We start from the raw sequence: 26710 nt of genomic DNA on the forward strand, positions 1-26710 counted from the left end.
GGGTACGACATTATGTGGTGGTGTTGAAATAAATTTATCTGATATGGCTGTATGAGTCGGGTTTCAGTGATTATAGAGATTATATGCGTGATTTTTTATTTATCCAAATCTGAAATCTGACACGTATTTAGAGACAAATAATATTGTTCATAGATTAACTCACCTAGTAAGTATTAGTACATACTTTAGAATCTAAATAACGTTTGGTTGGTGGAGACTTCTGACTAAATATTCTTTAAAATTAAAAGCATTTATCCTGGGAGGCCCAACATCACCAATCTTGGATCTCAATCCATGACAGATTGCCCGATCAATTTCATCAGACATAGGCCCAAATAACCAAATTAAAGATCGGATCCATCGGAGTGCATTGGCATACCACGTGGCATACCACGTGGCGGAAGCAGCGTCATCGCTTCGAATGAAAAACGAAATAGTTAGTCTCAAGTGTCCAAGTCGGCACCCAGAATTTGCAAAACGGGGGCTCCTCGTCCTCCCTGCTCCCCTCACCCGCCTTGACCCGCCCGAGTCAAACTCGGCTCAGTTCAACTCACTCACTAACTCCCTTTCATGCAGCTCCTCCTCCACCGCCTCAATCTCCTTATCCCTTTTTCTCTCTTTTTTTTTTAATTTAAATTTTTAATACCAGAATGATGAGGCAGGAAAACCACGGCGGCGAAAACTCCGACCTCTGCGAATCACAAGACGATATGGAATCTCTGGTCCTCGACGCGGCTCCTCCTCCTACCTCATCCAACGGCCAGTCTTCTCCTTCCTCAGACTTCATCGACCGCCAGACCAGCACCGCCTCCTCTTCCGCCTCAGCCTCGCAACACTTCAACTCCTTCCTCGAACCGCCGTCCTACGCCGACGCGATCTTCACCTCCTTCGACTCCTCCGCCTCCGCATCCAACGGCCACGACGCTCCCAAGCCTGAATCTGACCCTCCGGCGAGGTCCGAGTTCCTCAAGGTTTGGGTCTCCGACCCGCAGAAGGAGCTCGAGCTCTCCAACTCGCTCGTCCCGGGAGGGACGTCATACTACACGTACTTGATCACGACGCGGACGAACATGCCGGAGTACGGCGGCGACGGATCCGAGTTCACTGTGCGGCGGCGGTTCAAGGATGTGGTGACGCTATCGGACCGGTTGGCTGAGTCGTGCCGCGGATTCTTCATCCCAATCCGGCCGGATAAGAGCGTGGTGGAGAGTCAGGTGATGCAAATCGAGCAGTTCGTGGAGCAGAGGAGGGCGGCGCTGAGTCGGTACCTGAATAAGCTCGCGGCGCATCCGGCGATCAGGAGGAGCGAGGAGCTGAGAGTGTTTTTGGTTGTGAAGGGGAAGCTGCCGTTGATGAGGAGTGTGGATGTGGCGTCGAGAATGCTGGACGGCGCCGTTAGGCTGCCGAGGCAGCTGGTTGGGGAGGCGGCGGATGCGAACGAGGCAGCGCAGCCTGCGAAAGGCGGTAGGGACTTGCTGAGGATGTTTAGGGAGTTGAAGCAGTCTGTGGTGAATGATTGGGGAGGTGTGAAGCCGATTGTGGTCGAGGAGGATAAGGAGTTCTTGGAGAGGAAGGAGAAGGTGGTTGAGTTTGAGCAAGAGCTTAGCAATTTGTCGCAGCAGGTGTGTACTAATTTCACTATCTGCATTTGAGTTTCGGTTAGATTGTATCGACTGCAACTGCAATAGTGTGTTCATTTTTTATTTTATTTTTATCATCGAGTTAAGGGCTTTGAAGTTGAAAGATTGACCATTTACGTTTAGCATTGCTTATTAATTGCATTAGTGTGATAATGTCGAGCAGATCAATGATTACTGAGGGGCTTTGCAGTAGAAAGATTTACCATTTATGTTGATGAGGATCTAGCATTGTTTGTTAAGTAGCTTTCAAAACGGTTTCACTTAAAATGTAGTAGAGTGGCAGAGGTTTTAGGGATTAACTTGTTGAGCTGTTTGTCAATATTGATTTTCATGATAAATGTTTTTCCTTCTGGTGCTTTGCAGGCTGAGTTGCTGGTTAAAGCTCAGCAAGACATGGGAGAGACTATGGGGGAATTGGGATTGGCGTTTGTGAAGCTGACCAAGCTTGAGACGGAAGGAGCCATGTTTGAATCTCAAACAACACGAGCCACTGATATGAAAAATGTGGCTACAGCGGCTGTTAAATCTAGCCGACTGTACCGCGAGTTAAATGCACAAACTGTTAAACATTTGGTAAGTAATTTATTTAATCACCATAATAGGATAGTTTCTCTCTCTCTCTCTCTCTCTGTGTTATCACATTATGATCAAATATATTGCAGGACAAACTACATGAATATCTTGGAGTAATGTTAGCGGTCAACAGTGCATTTTCAGACCGAACAAGCGCTTTACTAACGGTGCAAACTCTTTCCACGGACTTGGTCTCCCTGCAGTCAAGGATAGAGAAGCTTGAAGCTGCAGCATCCAAAATATTTGGTGGAGACAGGTCCAGGATGCGGAAAATAGAGGAGTTAAAGGAAACTTTGAAAGTTAGTGAGGAAGCCAAAGCTTGTGCAGTTAACGAGTATGAACGCATCAAGGTAACATATCAGGCCTCTAAACCCAGACTTTTCAGTTTGCATCTTGGATTTATAGATTTTTTTTTAGAAAGATTGCATCTTGTATAGATCTGTCTTGTTTCTTTGTTTGACCTATAATCTTATACCTACAACATTTCATAGTTTAAATGTGATTCTAACTGATGTGCCTGTTTGATCATAATGGGGGGCCCTTGAGTTTCTTATGCTATTTCTAATTTCACATTACTATATAATAATGTCTGCAAATAAGTTTAACATGAGATTTGCACAGACCAGTGGACACAGAATGCACATAAAAGAATACGGAGGAAATTAGGATGAAAATTTAAAAATCTACAAACAGATCCTTGAATCCAGAAGAAAACAACAGAAGAGAAACTTTGTAATCTTCGTGATCGCATAATAAATGGATAGTGCATAATTTCTCAGATATGCCATTTATAAGTGTACAAGTACCAAGCAAGTAAGAAACTACCAAAGGTAGTTATAGTTGGTTACTAAATTAAGAAGAAATCATATGCCTTTGCTTATTAACAAAGGTATTCTGATTTAGACAATGCTTAAATATATACTATATAATTGGTTACCCATCTTCAATTTAGTGTGTGCCACTTGCCCTGCTTCTAGAGCTATTTAACTTTAGAAGGTGAAATGGCAACATTCACATTGTCTGTATATTGCCTTTGGCATAGTGAAAACCTGATGCCTCTTCTTTAGTTGATTATCACAATTAACTTAAAATTGGACATGTCTTGTTTGTGGTGTTTGGGAAACACTTCTTTGTGCAGTATTTTGGTCCAATAGGCTTGTGCAACTGCACTGCCCAACAAATGTTTTAAGTCATATTTAAACTAACTGAGGCCAACTATCATCTTTTCCTTGTTATTTTAGATAAGATCAAGTGTAAGAGTCTAAGCGGACACTGAACGACATGCATGCTTACTAGTTATAGATTTTAGCAAGAATCTTTGATATATGTGATTTCATGTGTTATTTAATGCAATCAGCTTGCCCTGGTTTTTTGTTCTTTGTTTGTATTGTCTGAATCTTACTCATCCAATGCTTGAAGTTCCTCTGAAACCATGTTTATTTCCGTAAATGTGAGTTCTTTTTTAAATTTGATTTTGAAGATGTAACAACTCATTCAAACCATGGGCAATTTTGGAAGTTAAGAAAAACACAGATGAACAGTGAAACAAATGCCTCGCTATATATATAGAGAAGATGAATGTTAAAAAGAAGCATGATTTATGGAGAACCTTGTATGCAGGAAAATAACAGGAATGAACTTGAAAGGCTTGACAGAGAAAGACAAGACGACTTTATGGGAATGTTGAAGGGATTTGTTCTTAATCAGGTAACTCTTCTGCTAAATCTCATTTTCCTGGTAACTTGGATGTCCTTGAACAATAATTTTGCTTCTTTTTTTTGTGTGGATAACAGGTAGGATATGCAGAAAAGATGGCAAATGCGTGGGAGAAGCTTGCGGAAGAGACTAGTGGGTATGCAAGAGATGGTAGCTGACATTTCTGCTGTAAATTTTTGCGTTTAGGTTTTCATTGTAAGTTCCCTATATTTCATCCATGTACACAAGTAAAATCGACATCCCATTTGTGTTATACAAAGAAGCTTCAACCCTAACCAATTCAATTAGGATACCAGAGACCGCGCCCTTTTTCTCTAATCTTCTATATCTTAAGCAAGGTTTTAAAGGTTTGATTTGATCAAAACTTGTGGTGAGCCTCTAGTTTCTGCAAGTTTTGGATGCTCGAGACTGGCCATTGCCGGTATATAGAAACATAGGTGCTTTTGGTGATGTTTAAACGGTGAATTATCTTCTTGGTATCATTTTCTTGGTATCATGCAGAGCATCGTAGATGTCGATGAGATAGACCAGTATATATATATATAATTATGTCGATTTTCTCGATGGAACATGGGTGTACACGTCTAAGTCTCATTTTCTATGATGATGACTAGTTTTTTTGTTCTCTACTCTTGTTCTCCACGTTGGGATTTGCCATTGATTTTTGGTCAGTGGTCCTTCCAATACGGTACTCACCTCTATATCCAATTTACATTGCAGATTGAAATGTACACTAACAGCATGCGGTCCATAATGCAGTCTCTGAGATTATGAACATTGATTACACTTCATCTAACTTTCAATCTTGGTTTGACATGGTAAAGAACTAAACTTCATCGCCCACTAGATTGATAACGCATAAGGAAATCACAAATGGCTCTTTAATTAAGAGAAACTTGTATTTACAAACACTGATGAAGTGTAACAAAACAAAACCAAGTAGGAAGAATGAAAGAATATTGAACTACTTTGTAAGTACTAGTTCTGGAATTCATTTTCACTCGCTTGTTGTCGAAGGGACTGACGGCTCTGCAGCTCCATCATCGGCTGAACTGGCAGCTGTTTCGGGTCTAATCTCTTCGAGTTGCTGCAGAACCTGCAGAACTTCCGGTCTTGCTGATGGAGAAGGATCAACACAATGCAGAGCCAGTTTCAATGTGTTTAGCAACTCATCCCCGATGACAGACGCATCCCTCATCAATTCCAGATCAAAAACTTCATTCGTCCACTCCTCTTTGACGATGGAGGCAACCCACTGAGGCAGGTCCAAACCATTCATTGGCTCGCCGGGCGACTTTCCCGTTAGGAGTTCCAATATGATCACACCAAGGCTGTATACATCTGTTTTTGTGTTGGCCTTCTTCAGCTTTGAGAGCTCAGGTGCTCGGTAACCAAGTGCCCCTGCTGTTGCAATCACATTCGAATTGGCGGCCGCTGTCATAAGCTTAGAGAGACCATAATCTGCGATCTTAGAATCAGTTTGCTCGTCAAGTAGGACGTTGCTGGATGTGAGGTTCCCATGTATGATGTTCTCATTGCTATGGAGATAGGACAGGCCTCGCGCCATACCCTTTGCGATTCTCATTCTTGTTGGCCAATCAATCGGAGTATCAGGTCCGCGAGCTGCAACAGAAATAACAAAAGGTGATCATTCTTGTTAGATAATGCAGAGCACAAGTCTTGGTTTATAAAGAACAGTTCGACTTAGAACCTTGGATGATGCTTACCATGGAGAAATGCAGCTAGACTTCCTTTAGGCATGTAATCGAAAACCAAAAGCTTTTCTCCTTTAGGTCCTAAGTAATAAGCCCTCATAGCCAAGAGGTTTCGATGTCTGATCTTCCCAAGTATATTCACTTCTGTTTCGAATTCCCTTTGACCCTTAGTAATCTTTTCTCTCAATCTCTTCACTGCAACTTCACTCCCATCCTCCAGTGTGGCCTTGTAAACTGTCCCAAAAGTGCTCTTCCCCATAATCTCTGCTGTTGCACACAAAAGATCATCAGCTGTAAAAGCCATCGGACCATCAAAATGGACTAGCTTTCCTCCGGCCTCTCCACCAGACTCGATTTCACCACCACCAACTGCAATTCCCTTTTCGGTTCTGGCAGCACCAGCTCCGGCCGGCCCACCGTCCTTTGATTTGGATGCATCTCTTTTCCGGATCAAACAGCAAAGCAGTATGCAGCAGAGTAGAAATAAAACTACTAGAAGTGCTGCTGCTGCAATGAGAATCCTGTCTTTGGTACTAAGTCTACGTCGACGACGTCTAGCTACCTCAGGTGCTGGAGCTACAACACTTTGGGAAGGCGCCTCAGAAGGACATGTGGTTGAAGCACTGTACCCACATAGCTGAATGTTCCCAACGAATGAGCTTTCATTGAACTTCTGGGAGAGAAGAGTTGGAACAGAGCCAGAGAGGTTGTTGTAAGAGACATTGAGGAAACCAAGATGTGGAAGATCAGCAAGAGAAGCTGGAATTGCACCACTGAGATTGTTAAGTGAAAAGTCAAGCTGTGCAAGAGAGGAAATGTTTCCGAGAATGTTTGGTATCGGACCCTGAATTTGGTTTCTGCTCAAGTCGAGAATCGCAAGGTTTTGCAATCTACCAATACTAGCAGGCAAGCTTCCTTTGAAGACATTGCTAGACAAATCTAATATCCTAAGATTTGAAAGAGTTCCGAGTTCATTTGGTATGTTCCCTGATAGATTATTGTGACTAATCGAAAGGAAAGTAAGGGAAGGTGAGTGAGTGAGACTAATAGGAAAAGACCCAGATAATGAATTGAAGCTCAAAGCAACTCTATAAAGCTTGGTAGAGTTTGCAAGACTATCCGGTACAGACCCAGTGAGAGAGTTGTTACTGAGGTCTAGGTTCTGAAGCAGAGGATTAAAACCCAATGAAGGTGGGATTGAACCAGAAAGCAAATTATTAAACAACTGCACACCTCTAAGGCTTGGAAGCAAGCCCAATGAAGCAGGGATTGATCCCCCAATGTGATTATCATGGAGGCTAAGCTTCCTCAACCCTTGAAGCTGGCCAATCTTCTCAGTGATTCTGCCACCTAAGCCCTTCCACGGAAGCTGTATCACAATGACCTGACCCTGAGCACACTTGATCCCAGCCCAGCCGCCGGAGCAGGCTCCGTAGCCGCTGTCGTTCCAGCTCTTCAGGAAGCCTTTAGGGTCGTCTAGCTCGTGCTTGAATGCCTGCAGGGACTGGTAGTCGGCCGCTGTGACAATAACGCCGTCCCAAGTCTCACCGCCAACCGGCCGAAACAATGCACACAACATGAAGAGTGAAAGAAAGATCAACAAGCTGTGTGATTGATTACCGCATTTCCATTTTTCCCTCCTCTTATGCGAAATGCGGTACCCTTTACTATTCAGGCAACCGCAGAACGTATTCGAAATGTGATTCTGGCTTTCCATAACCACAGAAGTATTGAAAGAGAGGAGGAGAAGAAGAAGAAGAAGAAGAAGAAGAAGTGAGTTGGGGAGTGAAGTAATGGAGGGCTTTAGAGGTGGGTTAGTGAGAGTGACAAGGCACGTGAGGAGTTGCAGAATCTTGTATTGGGAGAGAGAAAGAGAGAGTCCATGTGGGTAGCAGACGCTCTTCTTCTTCTTCTTCGTCTTGCAAAAACCTAACGGCTAGTTTCTATCTTTGTTAATGTTTTGATTTCTGAGAGGCAATAATAATAGTAGTGGGTGGGTCTGGTCAGCCTGGTCTGGGTGAGTACCAGAAAACCATAATGGTTGGGTTCGGGTGTATTTGTTTTAGTGTTTTCTTGTTCCTTTACTCTTCTCCATGCATTATGTAATAGTATGGTTGCATTATGTAACAGTATTCTTATTGGAGATCCTCGTGGTTCAGGTGATGTTTGAACTAGTTGAAGTTTGGGTCGTTTTATTGCTCTTATGGCTCCTCCTCGTAACGGTTATCTTGCTTTTTGGGTCTCGCACAAGCATCGTCAGCCAGCACCTGTACTATTACCGGATTAGGAACCTTCCCAATGGTCTAGACCATTTTTTACCCCAACGAGGCAACCAGTTAGTTCCGTTTGAGATCTGGCCGGAACTAAATCGTTCTGATTTCGGAGATACTTTGTGCCAAATTGTCGGTGTGAATTCGGCTGGGAACACGGCCTGTGATTCCCTCCGTAAATCACGGCATAATTAGTGAAAATTAGTGGGTAGAATAGTGCTAGAATTAGCCTATATAATGAAATGTAATATGTGAATAATTCATCAAGCAATATAATCAAACCATTTCAAGTTGGTATCAGAGCCTCTTCGTGCTCTGTTTTTTCCTGGGTTTTTTGCCCGTTTTTTCTTTTTCCGGCCGGTTACCACCGGGGTGCTCATAGCTACCTCCTCCCGTACTGCTGCCTCACCGCGGCCCTCTCTGACGTTGCCGCTGCCTTCCAGACGTCGCAGACTGCTGCTCCGGCGCCGCTGCTGCCTCCCCGACCGCTCCTGCTGCTACCTCCCCGAGGATTCTTCCATCACCGCTGCTGCTGTCTCTCCTCGCCGGACATCGCCACTCCACGCCGGATGTCGCCACTCCTCGCCGGACGTCGCCGCTCCACGCCCGACGTCACAGCTCGCCGATCCTAACCGAGGAGATTCTGCACCGCTCGACCCGTTTTCGGCCCAGCCCAGTTCATTGCGACCCGGCCCAGCCCATCTCAGTGCTACCCGGCCCATCCCAGCTCAGGTCCAGCCCAGCACAGTGCAACCCGGCCCAGCCCAGCTCAGTGCGACCCGACCCGGATCACCCGACCCGACCCGGTTCACCCGACCCGACCCATCAATGCATCTTCACTGACAGTTCCAGTGCACCGGCGGCAAATTCTTCTCCATTTTTTGTGCTTTTGCTCCTACCTCCTCTGCCTTTTTTTTCTTTACACTGTTTCTTTTCCATGGGTTCTGGACACGAAGGTGATGGTTCTCAGACCTCTGATATTCCGACATTCAAAGTATCTGTTAAGGGTTCTGACAGTGGCTCATTTGGAGGCGCCAAACTAAACGGCACCAATTTCCGTAAATGGAAACGACTCATGACTGCTCATCTTCGAGGCATGCATAAGATGGGACATGTCACCGGCGTCACTAAGGCTCCTAGTCCTACGGATATTGTTGCCTACACTAAATTGGACGACGACGATGGTCTTGTCATGTCTGTCTTGTAGAAAGCTATGAATGATGAGATAATTGATCTGGTGGAGGCCTGTGCCACTGCACAGGCAATATGGGAGACACTAGCCAGCTTATATACTAATGACTCTGATTTCATATAGGTTCATGAGTTAATGTGCACAGCTTTAGCCATTCACCAGGATGGGCAACCGGTGGCGCACTATTTCACTAAACTGAAGAATATTTGGGCTGAGATTGATGTGAAACGTCCTTGCATGATTAAAAATCAAGAGGATATTGTTTGGTACCAAAAGGAGAAGGAGCTTGAACGAGTTCACCATTTTCTAAAAGGTCTTGATGCCAAACATACCAGTGCGAAAGGCGAACTGCTCCGAATGACCGAACCACCTAGCCTACTCACAGCTTTCACCTATATCTGAAAGGATGAGTCTCAGCATGAGTATTCTTCAGGCACCGGTTGTAGTTTCCAGTCTCACTGTCCGTGCTCGTTCTCCAGCACCACCCCTTCCGCAAGTTACTTCCGCTCCCTTTCATCGACAAGGACCACCACCAGGCTTCGGGAATCAGCCCTGCCCTCCTTGCTCTTATTGTCATGATACTAACCATGCTCGTGCAACATGTTGGAAATTGTATCCACACCTTAGGCCTAAACGGCCTAATCATCGTCCACAGACAAAGGCAACTCTTCAATTAGTTCCAGAACCAGATATCTATGGTGTGGTTGGGCATGATCACCATACTGCTGGAGGAGCACCTACAGCCTCCATCGTTGGCCGTGGTCAAATTGGTATGGTTTTCAATATTTCTCACTCTGTTAGTTTTAATACAAGGATTATTGATTCTGGTGCATCTGATCATATGACTTATGAAAAATCTTATTTTACCGTATTGTCCCCTCCACCCGTACCCTATGTTACTAATGCTAATGGTGAGGCATTCCCGGTGTTAGGGACATGGTCCGTTCGTATTACTCCCACCATAGAGCTTCATAATGTACTATATGTACATGCTTTATCACATCATTTGATATATGTTCCCCAATTGAGCGCTGACGCCCAGTGCTCTGTGACCTTTTTTCCTATGTATGTAATATTTCAGGATCTTCTCACCGGACGGGTAATTGGTCGGGAGTATCTGAGGGGCCGGTTGTTTCATCTGGATCTGACATACGCTGGGGAAAAACCAGGGGGACAGTCTCGGACCACTTTACTCTCCACCTCTGACAAGCTAAGTGAAGTTTGGTTATGACATCGTCGCTTAGGGCATCCATCTTTTAGTGTTATGAAAACATCCATGCATTCTTTGTTTATTAGTGTGGACGAGTCTTTGTTATGTTGTGAGACCTGTGTTTTGGGCAAGAGTTATCGATCTACTTATTCCCCTAGTACTTCTCCTAAAATTTTTCTTCCTTTTGAATTAATTCATTCTGATGTTTGAGGACCCTCTAAGGAGTCAACTGTGTCAGGAATGCGTTATTTTGTGTCTTTTATTGATGATTGCACACGTCTTTCATGGATTGTTCTTCTTAAAACTAAAGATGATGTTTTTTCAGCTTTTCGTGCCTTTCATGCCTCTATCCAAACACAATATAATGCCACTATTCGAGTTCTTCGTTCTGATAATGGGAGGGAATATGTGAATAATGTCTTTTCAGGAGTTCCTTAACACACACGGAATTGTTCATCAAACAACGTGTCTTTACACACCTGAGCAAAATGGGGTCTTTGAAAGAAAAAATCGTCATTTACTTGATATGGCTCAGTGTATTCTTTTTAGTGCCCACATGCCTAAATACCTTTGGGGTGATGCTGTCATTACTTCCGCCCACCTTATTAATCGTCTTCCATCTCGTGTCCTTCAGGGGAAAGTTCCATATGAGGTGCTTGCATCACATGTCTCATTACCCTCTTTTCATAATCTTCCTGCCCGTGTTTTCAGTTGTGTTGCTTTTGTTCATCTTCCCTAACATCAGCGTTCTAAGTTGGATGCCCGGACAGTTAAATGTGTGTTTGTTGGGTACGGAGTACATCAGAAAGGGTACCGGTGCTATCATCCCCTACCCGGAAGTACTATGTCACTATGGATGTTACCTTTTTTGAGGACATGAGTTATTTTCCCTCTTTTGATACTGCTCTTCAGGGGGAGAATTCATATTTTGAATAGTTGTATCATGGAGAGGGGGAGACAAGTGAGCCAGTCGATATGGTAACAGGTTCTGTTAAGATTACCAATGTGTCAGCCACACAGGCACCCCCGGAGGTCATCACTCGAGAGATTCAGGCACCAGAAGCTGACAACACAACTACCCCTCATGACTCCCGTACAGCTGTTTATACCCCTGACCAATGCTCTCCTGGTACAGAAGATCACTTATCTGAGGTTAGTCATACTATTAGGGCTAATAGTAGACAATATGTTTTGTCAAATAGGTCTACTCGGGGTCAACCAACAAAAAAATATGAACCTACCCTTCAGACTAAAGCCAAGTATCCGGTGGTAAATTTTATATCTACCAAAAGATTATCTAAGTCATATGAGTCATTTGTGAATCAAATATCTACTGTACCATTACCTAACAAAGTGCAGGATGATACTGTTATTTCTCAAACATCAACAAGAGAAGGTAACAGCCTTGATTATATATGTTGATGATACTGTTTGAATACTTGAGTATATATGGTAGTTACTGGAAATGATACTATTGAGGTGGATAGATTATAGAAACAACTTGCCAAAGAGTTTGAGATGAAGGATCTAGGTACACTCAAGTATTTTTTAGGCATTGAAGTAGCCCGAGGAAATGAAGGTATCTATCTCTGTCAGAGGAAGTACATTCTTGATCTTCTAACAGAGACATGTATGTTGGACTGCACTCCCATTGATACTCCTATTGAGCAGAACCATCGGTTAGCAGAGTACCCATATCAAGTCTTTACTGAAAAAACTCGTTATCAGAGGCTAGTTGGACGCCTAATTTATCTATCACATACCAGACCAGATGTTGCGTATGCAGTGAGTATAGTGAGTCAATTCATGCATAATCCCAGTGAGGACCACATGGATGCTGTTGTAAGGATTTTGAGGTATTTAAAATCAGCTCCGGGGAGATGAGTAATGTTCTCTAATCACAATAATATCCTCGAAATTTGTGGCTTCACAGATGCAGACTGGGCTGGAAATATTACAGATCAGAGATCCACATCAGGGTACTTTACCTTTGTTGGAGGTAATCTTGTTACATGGAAGAGTAAGAAACAAAATGTGGTAGCACGATCTAGTGCTGAAGCAGAATACATAGGTATGGCTCATGGAGTGTGCGAATTGTTATGGCTTAGAAGTTTGCTACAAGATTTGGGTATTAAGCCTGAATGTGCTATGCAGCTGTACTGTGACAACAAGGCAGCCATTGATATCTCCCATAATCCTGTGCAACATGATCGTACAAAACATGTGGAGGTTGATCGTCACTTTATAAAGGAGAAGCTAGACGCGAAGATCATCAGTTTTTCTTTTGTTTCTACAGAGGAGCAACTTGCCGATATGCTCACAAAAGGAGTGTCTAAAAAGGCCTTTTATGATTCACTTAGCAAGTTGGGCATGGTTGACATGTATGCACCAACTTGAGGGGGAGTGTCGGCGTGAATTCGGCCGGGAATCACAGCCCGTGATTCCTTCCGTAAATCACGGCATAATTAGTGGAAATTAATGGGTAGAATAGTGCTAGAATTAGCCTATATAATGAAGTGTAATCTGTGAATGATTCATCAAGCAATATAATCAAACCATTTCAAGTCAAATGATGTGGTTAAAACTGGGTCAAGGATCAAGGTAGCAATGAGAAAGGAGGTCATCAATGTGGAGTACCTTATTAGGTTTGGTAACTTAGCTTTCAGTTCTTGACCATTTAGGGGGCCGTCGGCATCAGTTTAGGTCTTGGGGTGACAATCAGGGGTGGTCCAGATGCTGAAGCTTTGTAATTATTTTTGGCAGAAAGATGAGAAGGATATGAGGTAGAATGAGCATTCCCTTTCTAGTTTATGCTTTAGTTTTGGCTGAACTAAAACTCTGATTAGTTAATATAATACTTTCCTATTTAAGGAATTCATGTAGCTCAGTGTATGATTGGTCTATGGAGTTTATGATAACATGATGATAGATTTTAACGACCTTTGCATTTTATAATCAGATCGAACCTGCCAACCCATTTAACAGCATAGAATACAAAGATAGCATTGGCCCGGCTATTTAGTTATCAGAACTAATGAACCACCAGTCAAGTACTAAGAGGCCGGATACTAAGCATAGCACATGACAAGGGAGCTGTTGGGGCAAACCCTATCAATGAGAAGTGAAATTCATTTGATTACAATCACCAAATCAATCAAACAAACAGTGGAAGGCCAAGACTACGGTCTACGGATACATCGCCAAGACAGGCTTATTCAGTAAAGTGCATGATCAAGAGTTCAAGACATACAATGGTGACACAATTTCTGCAACTGTTCTTCTGCAAGAAAGCACAAACTACCCTGCTTAATACAGCTGCAGCATGCAATTACTTTTTACACTTTTTATTTTCACTTAATTCGTACTGATATCAGGAACATCATCCACCTTAATTATACCAGGAGTCTGATATGGCATCAAACAGATAAGCATTGCATAAACTATAGTGGCGAGCATTGTACTTCTGCCCAGCAGCCCCCTCTACCCAGCACTAGCACACTCCCTTGATCATAAACATGGCCTGACCTATCTCTCAAACAATCTACCCCCCCCCCCCCCCCCCCCCCAACGTTTGTGTCAACACAATAACTATCTCTTAGCAACCGACTATGAAATTCTATCAACATGAATGCTCCAACTACCATGAATGGGGGAGATACAGTCCACCCAACAATTTTTATTTCCGACTCACAATTCTATTGTCCCGAATGTCAATTCCTAGCTCAACAACATGTTATTTCTCTGATCAGAATGTACAGATCGTCATCTGAAGTTATAGACCATCACCAATGTCGGCACCTATTCCCCCAACACTCCACAATTAAGCACAAATACTAAACTAGGGTTCATGACCACCAAAACTAAACATGTGTGATCTCTCCGATCTAAAGCTTGTAGATCTTCAACCTGATCAATCTACAACACCCCTAGTCCACAAGAATTCAGACTAAAACCACCAATACTAAACTTGAGTTCTTGCCCACCTACTAGAACACATCAACATTGACTCTAATTGCTTTAGTCTTAAGTAAAACGTAAAACAAATGTATACAAACTGACAATAGACCCCATGAAGACTTGGCCACTCTCAAGACTACTAAACTTTAACAATTTCTTCAAAAAAATTGATCTTAAACTAAACATACTTGCATTCTCCTTGTACTCTACTCAATTTAACCTAAATTCATATTCACATTATCATCCCCATGCAATCAAATAAAATGAGTACTAATAGGATCATAAAGAATAGTTATACACAAAAAAAAAAGAACAAAATTCATGAGAATCAAAGTTATACTAAGAGAGAAGTAGCATTACATTTCGAAAATTCGATAGAGAACTAAGAAAATGCCAGATTCAATCTATATAAACCCTAATCTTTCACCAAACATATTGAATATCTCCCCCCTAAACAAATTAAAGATCCACCTACACACGCGCCGCCGCGGCGGTAGCAGCAGCTTGAGCACCGCCGAGGAACGAGAGGAATCCGGTGTTGGCCGGCTCCTGATCGTCAAGGAACAGATCCTCCGGAACCCTAAACGCGCCGTGCGCGAGCACAATCGCGAGTCCGATCAAGAGAGCCGAGATGAGGAGCGAGCCGACGCTGGAGACGAAGACGACGAGCACCGTGGTCACGACGAGGCCGATGAGAGTCTCGGCGTCGGAGAAGGTGCGGCCGCCGATGACGAGGGGCTGATCGGAGGATCGGAAGAGGTAGAGGAAGGCCCACGCGCCGAGGAGGGAGAGGAGGACGAGGAGGGAGAAGGGGTTGGTGAGGAGAGAGAGGGCGAGGACGACGGTGACGAGGGTGACGTAGTTGACGCGGAAGTAGGTGGCGTTTTTCCGGATCCGGGAGTAGGCTTCGGAGAGGGAGTCGGGTCGGGCGAGGGAGCTCCGGTCGAGGAGCTCGTACCAGGGGCGGCGCTGGGAGAAGCCGGAGCGGATGGAGGAGGTGAAGCGTGAGAGGAACGCGCGGAAGGCGGGCGTGGCGATTAGGGCAGGGGACTGGGAGGCGGCGGCGGACGACGTGGTTTGGGGGTTGGTGATGGGGAGCGTCGGTGGGGCGGACATTGTGGGAGGGTGGTGGCGCGTGAGATGTGGCGGGTGTTTTGGGAGCGAAAGAGGTTGGTTAGTTATTTCACGAGAGATCTTATGGAGCGAATTTAGTTATGGAGGAAAAGAACGGGAGTGTGATATAGTGTCTATTCCAATAGAAATAGAGCATTTGTCCAGGGTGGCGGACTTTTCTATAATCGGGTTTGGGTTCCAAGGTCCAACTATATACTTTCGTTTACAGGCTTTACCGGCCCAATTAACTATTTTGCAACGTTTGGCTCCAATTAATTTTATAAACCTCCCTAAACTAAAAGATCATTTTGTTAATTCAGTACAATTAAAGAAGTTAGACATTCTCTTAGAATAAAACACATGCTTAATATCCACCAAATGCATTAGTTAAAAAAAGAAGAAGTATGTATAATATCGAATACCCCTTAAGTCTTTATGTATACATCAAGACATGGCTATCAATATAATAGTCTTCAACAAGCAAGTTAGGTATGATTGCATGAAGCCATGAACGTAAACGAATCATGAGACAATAAGCTATTTGAAGGAGAAGAAAGCTTACTGTTGTAATTTGAGTCAAAAGTCCAATTCTGTTAATTATCACCATCCATCATCTGTCTACGAGCTTATGCAAATGACTAGCACATATTCGCATCCTTTTGGGGAACTAATAACATTTGCTTACATACGAAATGTTAGGCCAAACAAAAGTTAGAATCATTTCCTATATAATCACTGCATCATGTTGATTCTCCAGAAAACCAGAAAGCTAGCTAGCTTCGATGCACGTACGTACATGGGTAGATTTAGCACGCTATTGAAATTGTATTTATTAATTTTATCCATTTTTATATGAACTTCAACTGCAATTGCTGTAAGTCTTCGGGGTGTAATGATTGTCTAACACACCAGAGGACCATCTTGTGATTTGCCTACTTTTGTTGCTGATTTGGAAAATAAAATCTCTTGTCCGAAAACTAAAAATTCTTGAGTAAGAGACTACAAAACAAGCAATCGCATTTCTTGCACAACTATGAAATCCAAAAGTTCTTCCATGTTCACTTTTCCTACAACCAGAATCTGATGCGTTTGTATTCTATCTTTCAGTAGTACTATTTGCTTAACATGCAGAGCCCCTATAAAAATGGGGATCAACATTGAACTCTTTAGTTAAATTCTATGGCTTCTTCTGGATTTCCTGACATATTTTCATGGATTCAAAGCCTTCCACCAATCTCTCAATGGCCACCAAATAATTCCATCGTCTCCATTTCCTTGTGTTCTTCTTCAAGTTCATCTCAACCATCTCTCAAACTCTGCATATCTAAAAACCCTCAAGCCCCAACTCTCTATTTCTCCGTAGTTGCAGACTACAATCTCCCTGTCGCGCTTTGGACCTCGAAGCACTTCAAATATAGCCCCAATAACATCACGCCAATAAGTCAAGAAACCATTTCAAGTCTCCTAGTAAATGTCATTGAATCTGTCATTCACTATGGCTCAAATAAGAACAGCTTCTTGATCAAGTTTCTCAAGCTAGAGTACATAGCCAACTTGGAAGAAGTCTTCAACCTCTCATTTCTCACGCTTTTGTTCCTCGTTTGCATCTACGAAGCCCCTGCAGGTCTTCGCTCCGGATGTCTCAACATTCTCAAGAATCACTTGGCCGATTGCTGTTCAAGACAGACTTCGAAGTCGCTGATGATGCTCTTAGGATCAAATTTGGAGGAGGAATGGATGCGGTCCATGAACCTTGCTATTACTAATTGGACTGTGGAGCTCCAAGCAGAACACAGAACTGTCAAAACACCGTCACCACTTTATTCTTACGCAATTTCGACATTTGGGATGTTGAAAGTGCAGTTGTATTGTCCTGTGATAGCCATGGACATTGAAAAATCTAGCAGTCCTTCTTGTGATGATGAGAGGCTACAATTTTCTCTGAATTACCACCAGCTGGAGGGTGTTCTTCAGTTCAACTACAAAGTCATAGTCAAAGAGAGGTGGATAGATGTGATGCTAAACGTTGACAACATAAGGTAATTTCTTGTGTACAAATTTTGGTCCAACTATTAAGGCTTGTAAATCATAGGTGGCTTGGGAGCTCATGACCATCTTCATCCTTTGACTCACTTCTTTTGCAGATGTGATATTGTTAGGCTTGTGAATGAGACTCTAATGAAGGAACAAGGCGCCGGGACGGGTGAAAAACACTTCCCATCAAGAATTTCATTACAAATCACTCCAACTCGACAAAGCAATATAGTGAGTGTGTCGGTGAGCAAGTCCTCAGATAACCCTGCAAGAGAGATTGGCAAAGAAAAGGGCATAGAGGGTTCGTTCGAACCCCCTAACCCTTATGTGGCGATCAGGGTATCTGCTGGAGAGACCATGACAATGAGCTTGAAGCCATGGAAGTTCGAGGAATCTGTGTATGGTTATAGTGCAAAACTGAACTGGTTTCTCCATGATAGTGTGGATGGAAGGGAGATCTTCTCTTCCAAGCCATCAAAGTATCAACTGATCAACCCCAAGGCTTGGTTCAAAGACAGGTACTCTAGTGCTTACAGGCCCTTCACTAGGCAAGGAGGAGTCATTTTTGCTGGTGATGAGTATGGAGAGGGTGTCATGTGGAAGGTGGACAAAGCTGCCCTGGGAAAGACTATGGAGTGGGAAATTAGAGGGTGGATTTGGTTAACTTATTGGCCAAACAAACATAGGACATGTTATGCCGAGACTAGGAGGCTGGAATTTAGAGAAATCCTCAAACTTACAATAGCTTAAATAATCTTTGGGGGTCATGAATAATTAATAAACACTTGTATGAGTTCTATCCTATCATATGATGGAGAACTTGTAACTCTACTGATAATAAGCTAACAGCCTAATACACACTACCTGTTGAAGCAAGTGAGCTCCAATTGCCGTGGTTGGGTCAAAGCCCTTATATGTAAAGGATTATGCTAAAGTTTATAGCGACCTGTCCAAGATAAGGAGAAACTGTCAAAGGTATTGAAGCTGAAGGAAGTATGGATTGTAGAAGTACAGATTTATCTTTCTGTTAATATCTAACAAGATAGGCCTGTGTATATTTTTATTTCTGGATGAGGCTCATTGTGCAAAAATAGAAACCGAGAGGTCGTAGATGATTAAACCAGAGAAAACTTTGATATTTTACTGTACATATGCTCCAAATATATGTTCCACATATATATTTTTTCTTCCATATCCTGGAAATGTACAAGATCGAGGACCCCGATAACTTGTATATGCACTTAACAACGAGTTTAGTAATCTATAATGTGCGAAAATGTAGCAGTTTGAAAAAAAAAAGTGGAAAGCAGTACCATTTATCGTATCTGTAAGTGGTAAAAGATTCATCAGCTGTAAGACGTCACTAAGGAACTTGTGTTTGTCATCTCTGCGGCTAGACATTTCAGTACACTGCATACCTCTGCTGTTCTGGGAAGCATTGGATCATCAAAGAGAAAAGCATGCACCTGATTTCTGACTTCAATCCAACTGCAGCCAGGTTGCTTGACCGTGTCACTTTCTTTCATTAACACCCTGACTCGCTCAACCTCATCCCATCTGCCTGCCACAGCATTCATGTTTGACAAGAGTACATAATTTGAAGCTTTATCAGGTTCAAGTTCTAAAAGCCTCTCGGTAGCATACTTGCCAAATTTCAGATTTCGGTGTATCCTGGACGCTCCAAGTAATGCACCCCAAATTCTGGAAGTTGCCTTGATCTTCATATCTCTCACCATTATAAAGGCTTCCTCTAACCTCCCTGCACGGCCAAGCAAGTCTACCATGCAAGCATAGTGTTCAGCTAGAGGTTCAATAAGGTGAACTTCAGTCATGCTCTTAAACATTTTCAGTCCCCGATCAACCAGTCCACCGTGACTGCATGCAGACAACACCCCAACAAAGGTCAATTGATCTGGATTCAACCCTTTTCTTATCATCTCTTCAAACAGCTCTACTGCCTCGTTACCATAGCCGTTTAAAGCATACCCAGATATCAAAGAATTCCAAGAAACCATATCGCCATGATTGATATCTTCAAACACCAGTTTAGCACTCACAACTCTTCCACATTTAGCATACATCGTAATCAGGGCATTGCTGACAAACAAGTCATTCAGATAGCCAGTCTTCACAACCAAATGGTGAAGTTGCCTTCCTACTTGCAAAGCAGCAAGATTAGCACATACACTTAAACAACTTGAAAAAGTCGATTCATCAGGTCTCTTTCCTTCCTTTCCCATGATCACAGTACTCTTAAGTGCATCCAGATATAGCCCATTCTGCACATAACCTGTAATAAGAGAATTCCAAGAAACTATGTTCTTCTCGCCCATTTCCTTGAAGAGTTGAAGTGCTTGATCCATCTCCCCTACCTGAGCATAACCAGTGATCATAGTATTCCAAGAAACTACATCCTTGTCAGTCATTTTTCGGAAAAGAGATGAAGCTTCAACCATTCTTTCACACTGAGCATAGCCTGCAATCATTGTGTTCCAACAAACACCATCACGAATAGTAATCTGATTGAAAATTTGACTTGCTTCATCCATCCTTCCATTATGGGAATATCCAGATATCATTGCTGTTTGTGCTGCAATGTTCTTGTATGGCATCCGGTTTAGCAATTCCCTTGCTTTGTCAAGCTTGTCAACGCGAACATACCCATTAATCATTGTAGTCCATGACACTGAATCCATCTCTGGCATATCCTCGAATATTTTCACAGCCTTATCAATCTGGCGGTCTTGAACATAGGCTGCAAGCATTGCATTCCAAGCAACCACATTTCTACTCGGCATCTGCTCAAAGAGATCCTCTGCCTGCACAATCTTCCCATTCTGCGCAAACCCACACAACATTGTAACCCACGAAACAACATTTGGGTCTGGAGTCTTCCCAAAAAACTGCCAAGCAGAACTCAAATCACCAACCTGAACAAACCCATCCAACACCAAATTCCACGAAACCACATTCCTCTCAGGCATCTCCTCAAAGAACCTCAACCCCAAACACATCTCCCCATTCTTTGTATACCCTGCAAGCATTGAATTCCAAGAAACCAAATTCCTCTGCGGCATTTCATCAAACACTCTCTTGGCCTCATCAAACCTGCCCTTCTTCGCATACCCTGCAATCATGGCATTCCAACAAGCCGCGTCACGCTTATCCGGTAGCAAATCAAACAGCTCTCTAGCTCTCTCAAGATCACCCTTCCTTGTGTAGCAAGTAATCATCAAAGTCCACGAAAACAGATCCCTTTCCGGCATTCTTAAAAAGATCCCATAAGCTTCCCCGACCTTATTGTTATGCAGGTACCCAGAAATCATAGTGTTCCAAGTAACCAAGTTCCTGTGAGACATTTCATCAAACAGGTGGCGTGCACTACCAACTCTACCATTTTTGGCGTAGGCAGAGATCATAGAGTTGTATGTCACAGTGTTCCTATCAGTCATCTCTGAGAAAACTTGGACCGCATCGTCGATTCGTCCCAGCTTACCCAGCTGGGTAATCTTCCGGTTAAAAACTCGGGTTCCCTTTTCACCAATTGGTCTCAGCTTCATTTAGTCCTGCTTTGAACACTATTGAACCCGAAACGACACGTCGCAGGAGATAAAGTCCCTTCTCGAGAAGTGAGCCAGATTGGAGAGGACAGAAAAATTATTATATATACCTGTTACTGTGCGGTTTACCTGTTGTACTTTTTAAATATTATTAATATATTTTTATTGTATTTATTTTTAATTAATTATTTATATTTAAATAATTTTTTTATTTTCACTGTATATATATTTACTATATCACAGAGTAATATAATTAGTAGTCCTTATCCAGAGTGAAACTTCATTCTGAAATTTCAGAGTGAAACTTCATTCTGAAATTTCAGAGTGAAGTTCCAATTTTAGTATACTTTTCAGTCAAATTTTTTCACTATAAGCGATTTAATATTTAGGTATGTTATTCAAGATCATCTCCACAAAGTTTCATCAAATTTGATAATGGTTTGAGCTTTCAAAATTGAGATTTACACGAACGGTTCACGTTGAACAATTTTAATTCATTCATTCATTTACTCTAATTTCAATACCTTAGCGATGTCTGAATTTGATGAAATTTTGTAGAGATGATCTTGAATAGCATACCTAAATATTGAATCGCTTATAGTGAAAAAATTTGACCGAAAAATATATCAAAAGTGAAACTTCACTCTGTAATTTCAGAGTGAAACTTCACTCTTGATATTGACTGATATAATTAATATTGACTGATATAATTAGCTCCCACAACGTTAGTTACACAAATAATCTCTCGGAGAGGAAGGGCCACGTTGGAGTGTGTTAGCGACAAGTAGCACTAAAACGGAGAAACTAATGTGAGAGAGGGGGCGGAGATTTCCAAGACTGTCCCAACTGTGCTCAACCAAACTCCACCCCCTCTCCTCCTTCCTTCTCTACCTCTCTCTCGATTTGACCTCCCTATAAATCCAGTCCCAAACCATATCTGCTTCGTCTAAATCTCTCTCTCCCCTGCATTTTGCGAAATGGAGTCCTCTGCTGTTCTCCGATCCTTCAACTGTAAATCTCTCCATCTCTAATCTCTCACTGATTAATCATATTCGAAACTTGACTTAGTATACTTGCACTAGTGATTCAGCTGTTACTTGATTTGAGCTGTGTATCTCTTCTTATGTTTGATTTGCTGGATGAACTGTGTGAAATGGATTCGGAATGCTGTGACTTTTTAACCAGTAGTTGAGATTTTTGATTTGTTTAGTTGTTTACACACTATCTATGCTATGAGTGCAGTAATGAACTGAAATTGAGTAAATATGGATTCGATAGTAAAGAAATCGGCTCTCCCATGGTTTGAGATCTGATCTTAACTAGCACCGAGGTCTGTGATAGAGGCAGAATCAGGTGGACTAGTTTCTTGTGGAGCTGAAAAACTATTATGGAAAAGTAGTAAGTAGTAAACTGCTTGAATTTTGGTGTAAGGTAGTTAACTGTTAAGCTGTGAAGTTGATGCTTGCGAGCTTTTTAAATGGGAATATACTACAACCGTTAGATTGTTAGGCTCAGATGCTTCAACCGTAGCGTAAAATAGTGTTTCTGGGAGGAAATTGACTCTATATTTATACTGTGCGCAAAAGTTCACATTCACGCTTATTCCATTTGAAATCTGAAACGTGACAAACTTGTGGTATATTGAGTTTCTATCTCGCTATCATGAGACGGTCGATACCTGTTTTCTATCACTGACTCCGTCATAAAAGGAAACTTTTGTTAGTGCAAGAACATTCAGTTATGATTTGTTTCCAACAATGTTCTTATGGGTGAACTACTGAACTGAAACTATGTGTCTGAAGGTTTTTTCATTTTTATGCCCAGTGAAATTTCTCAACCAGTTTTGAAGTTTGGTCTGGATTCTGATAGACAATATTATACTGCAGGTTCTGTGGGCACAGTTTCGCAGATCCGCTCATTTGCTGACAAGCCTGGTATGCTTCCGGTGTACAATGCCAGAAGGCCTACCTCTAGTAGATCGTCTTTCCAAGGATTGATGGTTAGTGAGAAGTTCATTTATTCTCCACAAAAGCGGAAGGGAGTCCTTATATCATGTGTGAAGACAACAGAAGCTGCCAAGACTGAGAATTCCAGTGGTAAGTTTGTCTATCTTCAATCTTCAGGCTGTGAAATTTTCAGTCCGTTCATTTAACCATTCAATAACTATGGTTACTGACATTTTCTTGTTTACTTCATGTTTTGCGGTATTTGTTTTTATTTCCATTATGCTAGGTGTGAGAATAAAAGTACTTGAGAATTTGGTGGATTGGTATCCAATATTTTTTTTCACCACATTGAGAAACCATGGCTAGTCGCCTAGTCCTTCTAAAAAATCCTAAGCTTGCCAACCCATTGTGATAGTCACAGTTAGACTGCATCAATTTACATTATCCTTCTGCCTGGAAATTTGGTAAAGTCTGAATTCACTGAAACTGTAGCATTTATTTATTTTTCAATGAGAGAATCTAAATTATGATGCACGAGTATGGGTACGGGACACGGATACGGATACGGCATGACACATGATACGTTATTTTCTAAAATGTAGTGTTTTGGATACGTTTTGTAAAATAATATTATATATATATATTAAATTCTAAATTTTGATCAAACAAACAATTAAAAAAACATAAGTCTCATCAATTTTACAATAAACATAAGTTCATGAATTAAATACTTAATAAGTTCAAGCAAAACAAAACAATACGGCTAAGGGAGGGAGGGTATTAGATTAAGTTTTATTTACGTGACAATGACAATTATAACCCCAAAATGTATTCAAAACGGACTCTGACCGTATCTACAGAGTTGACATATACTACATAGTTTGGGTGCGTATTTTCAGCTTTGGATACGTATATGCAGCGTATCCTGCCCGTACCCGTATCTGATACGGATACGATATGGGCATTCACTTTTCTGGACGTATCCGTGCATCATAGAGTCTAATAACATCTAGTTCTGCTTTACCTTTTTTTCCTTTGATGCTCGATTTTGTATTGCATTATGCTTCTGTGCTTGCTAATTATAGTCATGTGTTTCACCATGCTAGTGCGTCAATGTCCCATTATTCAAGTAAATCTGTTACATCTTCCAAAAAAAAAAAAAAACCTGTTATATTGGCATCCTGATGACATTACATGTCTGCAGTTTTGTCGGATAGTAAGCAAGAAAGCACATCAGAAGGATCTCCTCAAAGCACTGTGTTTCCTAATGGATATGAGGTGAGAATATCCCTTTAAAAAAGAATAAAAAGGGAATGGATATAGGAAGCCTGGTTTTGCAGAATAATCCTTTCTTCTTCTTTTTCTGAGTGGATCCAGTGTAGATAACTTTTATTTATTCATAGATTTGTTAAGGAACTTATGATTAATTTGGTTAATATTGAGTTATTCATGCTATCTAGTTAATACTTCTCTTTTCTATCATTTGACTTGAGCTTTCTACATCATCAGGCACTGATGCTAGAAGTGTGTGATGAGACAGAGATTGCTGAACTGAAACTTAAGGTGAATCTTTAAATTCATCAAGCAACCTGGTGAACTTACTTTATATATAAACCCTATTGAACGTTCAGATAAAACTGCTATCTTAATAAAGACAGCATGGATTTGATAGAAGGTTTATGTAAAAAGTTCACCACCCTGTAAGCTTATAATGTCGTATTGTTTAGGGTTTATCTGGAGTTGATTACCTGCAACTTATTGGTTGTATTTACATTCTATTAATTAATTGGCCATGCTTATCTCTGTATTAGGTTGGAGACTTTCAAATGCATATAAAGCGGAACATTGGAGCCACCAGCGCTCCCGTGTCTACCATCTCACCAACAGTTGCACCACCTATTCCATCTCCTCCCATGGAGGCATCTGTTCCTGCTCCCCCTCCAGCATCACCGCCAAAATCTTCTCCTGCCAAAGCCACTCCATTTAATAACGGTTCTGTAGCCAAGTCACCAAAATTAGCAGCATTGGAGGCTTCTGGATCTAATGGATACATTCTGGTTACTTCTCCAACGGTATGTGTGGAGCGTATGTATGCAGGACTGAATAGTTCTTTTACGTTATTCAGGGAAATATATTTCTTTTACTTTATCTAGGGTCATTTTTTAATTTCTTTATTTCCCTTTCCCAGGTTGGTTCATTCCGAAGGGGCAGAACAGTGAAAGGAAAGAAGCAACCTCCTATCTTTAATGAGGTAACTATTGTATACATACTTTTTGATTATTGTATGCTCAGATTTGTAGCTCATAATTTCATGATAAAAAGCACCTAAGTATGCCATGCTTATGTGTTATTCATGTATCCGTGTTTTTCCTGTACTTGAATCTCTGAGCTGATGCGAAACTTTCATATGCTGGAAATGTATTGTTCAGTGTGACAAAATGTAGGTGTTCTGTGAACTAATTCAAGAACTTGGATGGTCCTGTAAATAATATGCAATATGAGATTCACACTTTTGGTAGGGAATGTTGCCAACACTGTCTTTGTGGCAACTTCACTTTACAATACAACTAGAGTCTAATAATGGCATGTTGATATCATCATTTTCTTATCCAATTACGGACTGTAGTTTTATACGCAATCTTGGCAACGTAATTTTTGATTGGCTTCTGTTTAATCCAATACACAGGGTGATCTTATCAAAGAAGGACAAGTTATCGGATATGTGGATCAGTTTGGCACTGAACTCCCCGTTAAGGTTTGTCTTCCATTTTGGTTTCTTGATGCCAACTTTTCCTGATGGACACTTCACTCATGATAAATTCTTATATTTTGAGCAGACTGATGTAGGTGGAGAAGTTTTGAAGCTCCTGTTCAATGACGGAGGTATAAGACCTATTATTATTTTGATTTATGAATTCTCTCGTACTATATCTTTTGAACACCAGAAACAAATTATAATATAAAAGTCAGAGTACTGATTACTGTTAACAGAAGGTGACATTGTATTCTAAAGCGCATGACAATGTCATTACTTTCTTATGATGTTTTTGTTTGATGATTTGCGCTCAACCTAAAGATAAGTAGACTGAATGTATATATAGGTATTCTGATTACTTGCAATTGTGTTGTATCACTTGAATGGCTGTTGATTGTGCCACTTGTTTGATTCGCAGATGCTGTTGGTTATGGAGATGCGCTTATTGCCGTCTTACCATCATTCCATGGTATCCGGTAATTGTTGTTGTTGGGGACCGGCGAGGCTTGCAGTTTTCAAGAATCATATTTTCCATCTGTCTATTTACCTCATGGCAATTAGGGGACGTGCTATGTTGGTATTCCGATATGTACTTCATATTTCTGGTCAGGAAAAAAATGACTGTAGATCAATCAAGGAATAATTTTGAGTTTTTTTAAACCTCGTACCGGACATTGCACTTGTTATTACTTATTAGTGGAGACATTGTAGATGTGTTGCATATGGACTTCCCATTTTCCTCCATCTAGCATGGCAGCAGTTTTGTACCATTTGTAACATCTTTATCTACTTTATCCCTTCAACTCTTTTCCTAGTGACTAAGAAAAATTTCATATGCTGTGGAATATGGATATAAGGTGGGACAAAATCAAACTCAATCAAGATGGTGAGGCTTTACTTAAACCCTAATTGATCTCCCACCACTCATTTTCTTTGGTGACTTTGGTGTATACCTGGCAGATAAGATTAATTGAGAAAGTTGGACAAATTCTGGATATAACTGATACAAGTAAGCTATTTTACCTCCAG

At 41.6% G+C, this 26710-nt stretch overlaps 6 protein-coding genes across 7 annotated transcripts; 3 read left to right on the top strand and 3 right to left on the bottom strand.

Annotated features, from left to right (window-relative positions):
* The first annotated feature begins 469 nt into the window (after positions 1-469).
* On the top strand, positions 470-4247 carry LOC126802308 (sorting nexin 2A-like). The gene is made up of 5 exons (XM_050529918.1): positions 470-1622; positions 2004-2213; positions 2303-2563; positions 3834-3920; positions 4007-4247. Exons 1-5 carry the CDS (start codon positions 651-653, stop codon positions 4085-4087), a joined length of 1611 nt encoding a protein of 536 aa, XP_050385875.1. The 5' UTR covers positions 470-650; the 3' UTR covers positions 4088-4247.
* Positions 4248-4912: 665 nt separating this feature from the next.
* Positions 4913-7608, bottom strand: LOC126802303 (probable leucine-rich repeat receptor-like protein kinase IMK3). The gene is made up of 2 exons (XM_050529913.1): positions 5657-7608; positions 4913-5552 (listed from the first exon to the last, which is right to left on the bottom strand). Exons 1-2 carry the CDS (start codon positions 7359-7361, stop codon positions 4927-4929), a joined length of 2331 nt encoding a protein of 776 aa, XP_050385870.1. The 5' UTR covers positions 7362-7608; the 3' UTR covers positions 4913-4926.
* A 7006-nt stretch (positions 7609-14614) lies between these two features.
* LOC126802317 (PRA1 family protein B3-like) lies at positions 14615-15466 on the bottom strand. Its single transcript, XM_050529929.1, has one exon. The coding sequence runs from the start codon at positions 15387-15389 to the stop codon at positions 14745-14747; it is 645 nt and encodes a 214-aa protein (XP_050385886.1). The 5' UTR covers positions 15390-15466; the 3' UTR covers positions 14615-14744.
* Positions 15467-16565: 1099 nt separating this feature from the next.
* Positions 16566-18306, top strand: LOC126802310 (uncharacterized). The gene is made up of 2 exons (XM_050529919.1): positions 16566-17425; positions 17531-18306. Exons 1-2 carry the CDS (start codon positions 16566-16568, stop codon positions 18168-18170), a joined length of 1500 nt encoding a protein of 499 aa, XP_050385876.1. The 3' UTR covers positions 18171-18306.
* Positions 18307-18540: 234 nt separating this feature from the next.
* Positions 18541-21000, bottom strand: LOC126802304 (pentatricopeptide repeat-containing protein At4g02750-like). The gene has a single exon (XM_050529914.1). The coding sequence runs from the start codon at positions 20978-20980 to the stop codon at positions 18767-18769; it is 2214 nt and encodes a 737-aa protein (XP_050385871.1). The 5' UTR covers positions 20981-21000; the 3' UTR covers positions 18541-18766.
* Positions 21001-21757: 757 nt separating this feature from the next.
* LOC126802314 (uncharacterized) lies at positions 21758-26348 on the top strand. 2 transcript variants are annotated; one of them, XM_050529925.1, is made up of 10 exons: positions 21758-21991; positions 22867-23076; positions 24131-24204; positions 24436-24489; positions 24738-24831; positions 24862-24998; positions 25115-25177; positions 25613-25681; positions 25764-25809; positions 26100-26348. In XM_050529925.1, the coding sequence occupies exons 1-10, from the start codon at positions 21958-21960 to the stop codon at positions 26159-26161; spliced, it is 843 nt and encodes a 280-aa protein (XP_050385882.1). In that variant the 5' UTR covers positions 21758-21957; the 3' UTR covers positions 26162-26348. The 2 variants fall into 2 exon arrangements, with proteins under 2 accessions (XP_050385882.1, XP_050385881.1); XM_050529924.1 differs by having other exon boundaries at positions 21759-21991; positions 24738-24998.
* Positions 26349-26710: the final 362 nt, after the last annotated feature.

This window comes from Argentina anserina, chromosome 7 (assembly GCF_933775445.1).
Source record: "Argentina anserina chromosome 7, drPotAnse1.1, whole genome shotgun sequence".
Lineage (NCBI taxonomy): Eukaryota > Viridiplantae > Streptophyta > Magnoliopsida > Rosales > Rosaceae > Argentina > Argentina anserina.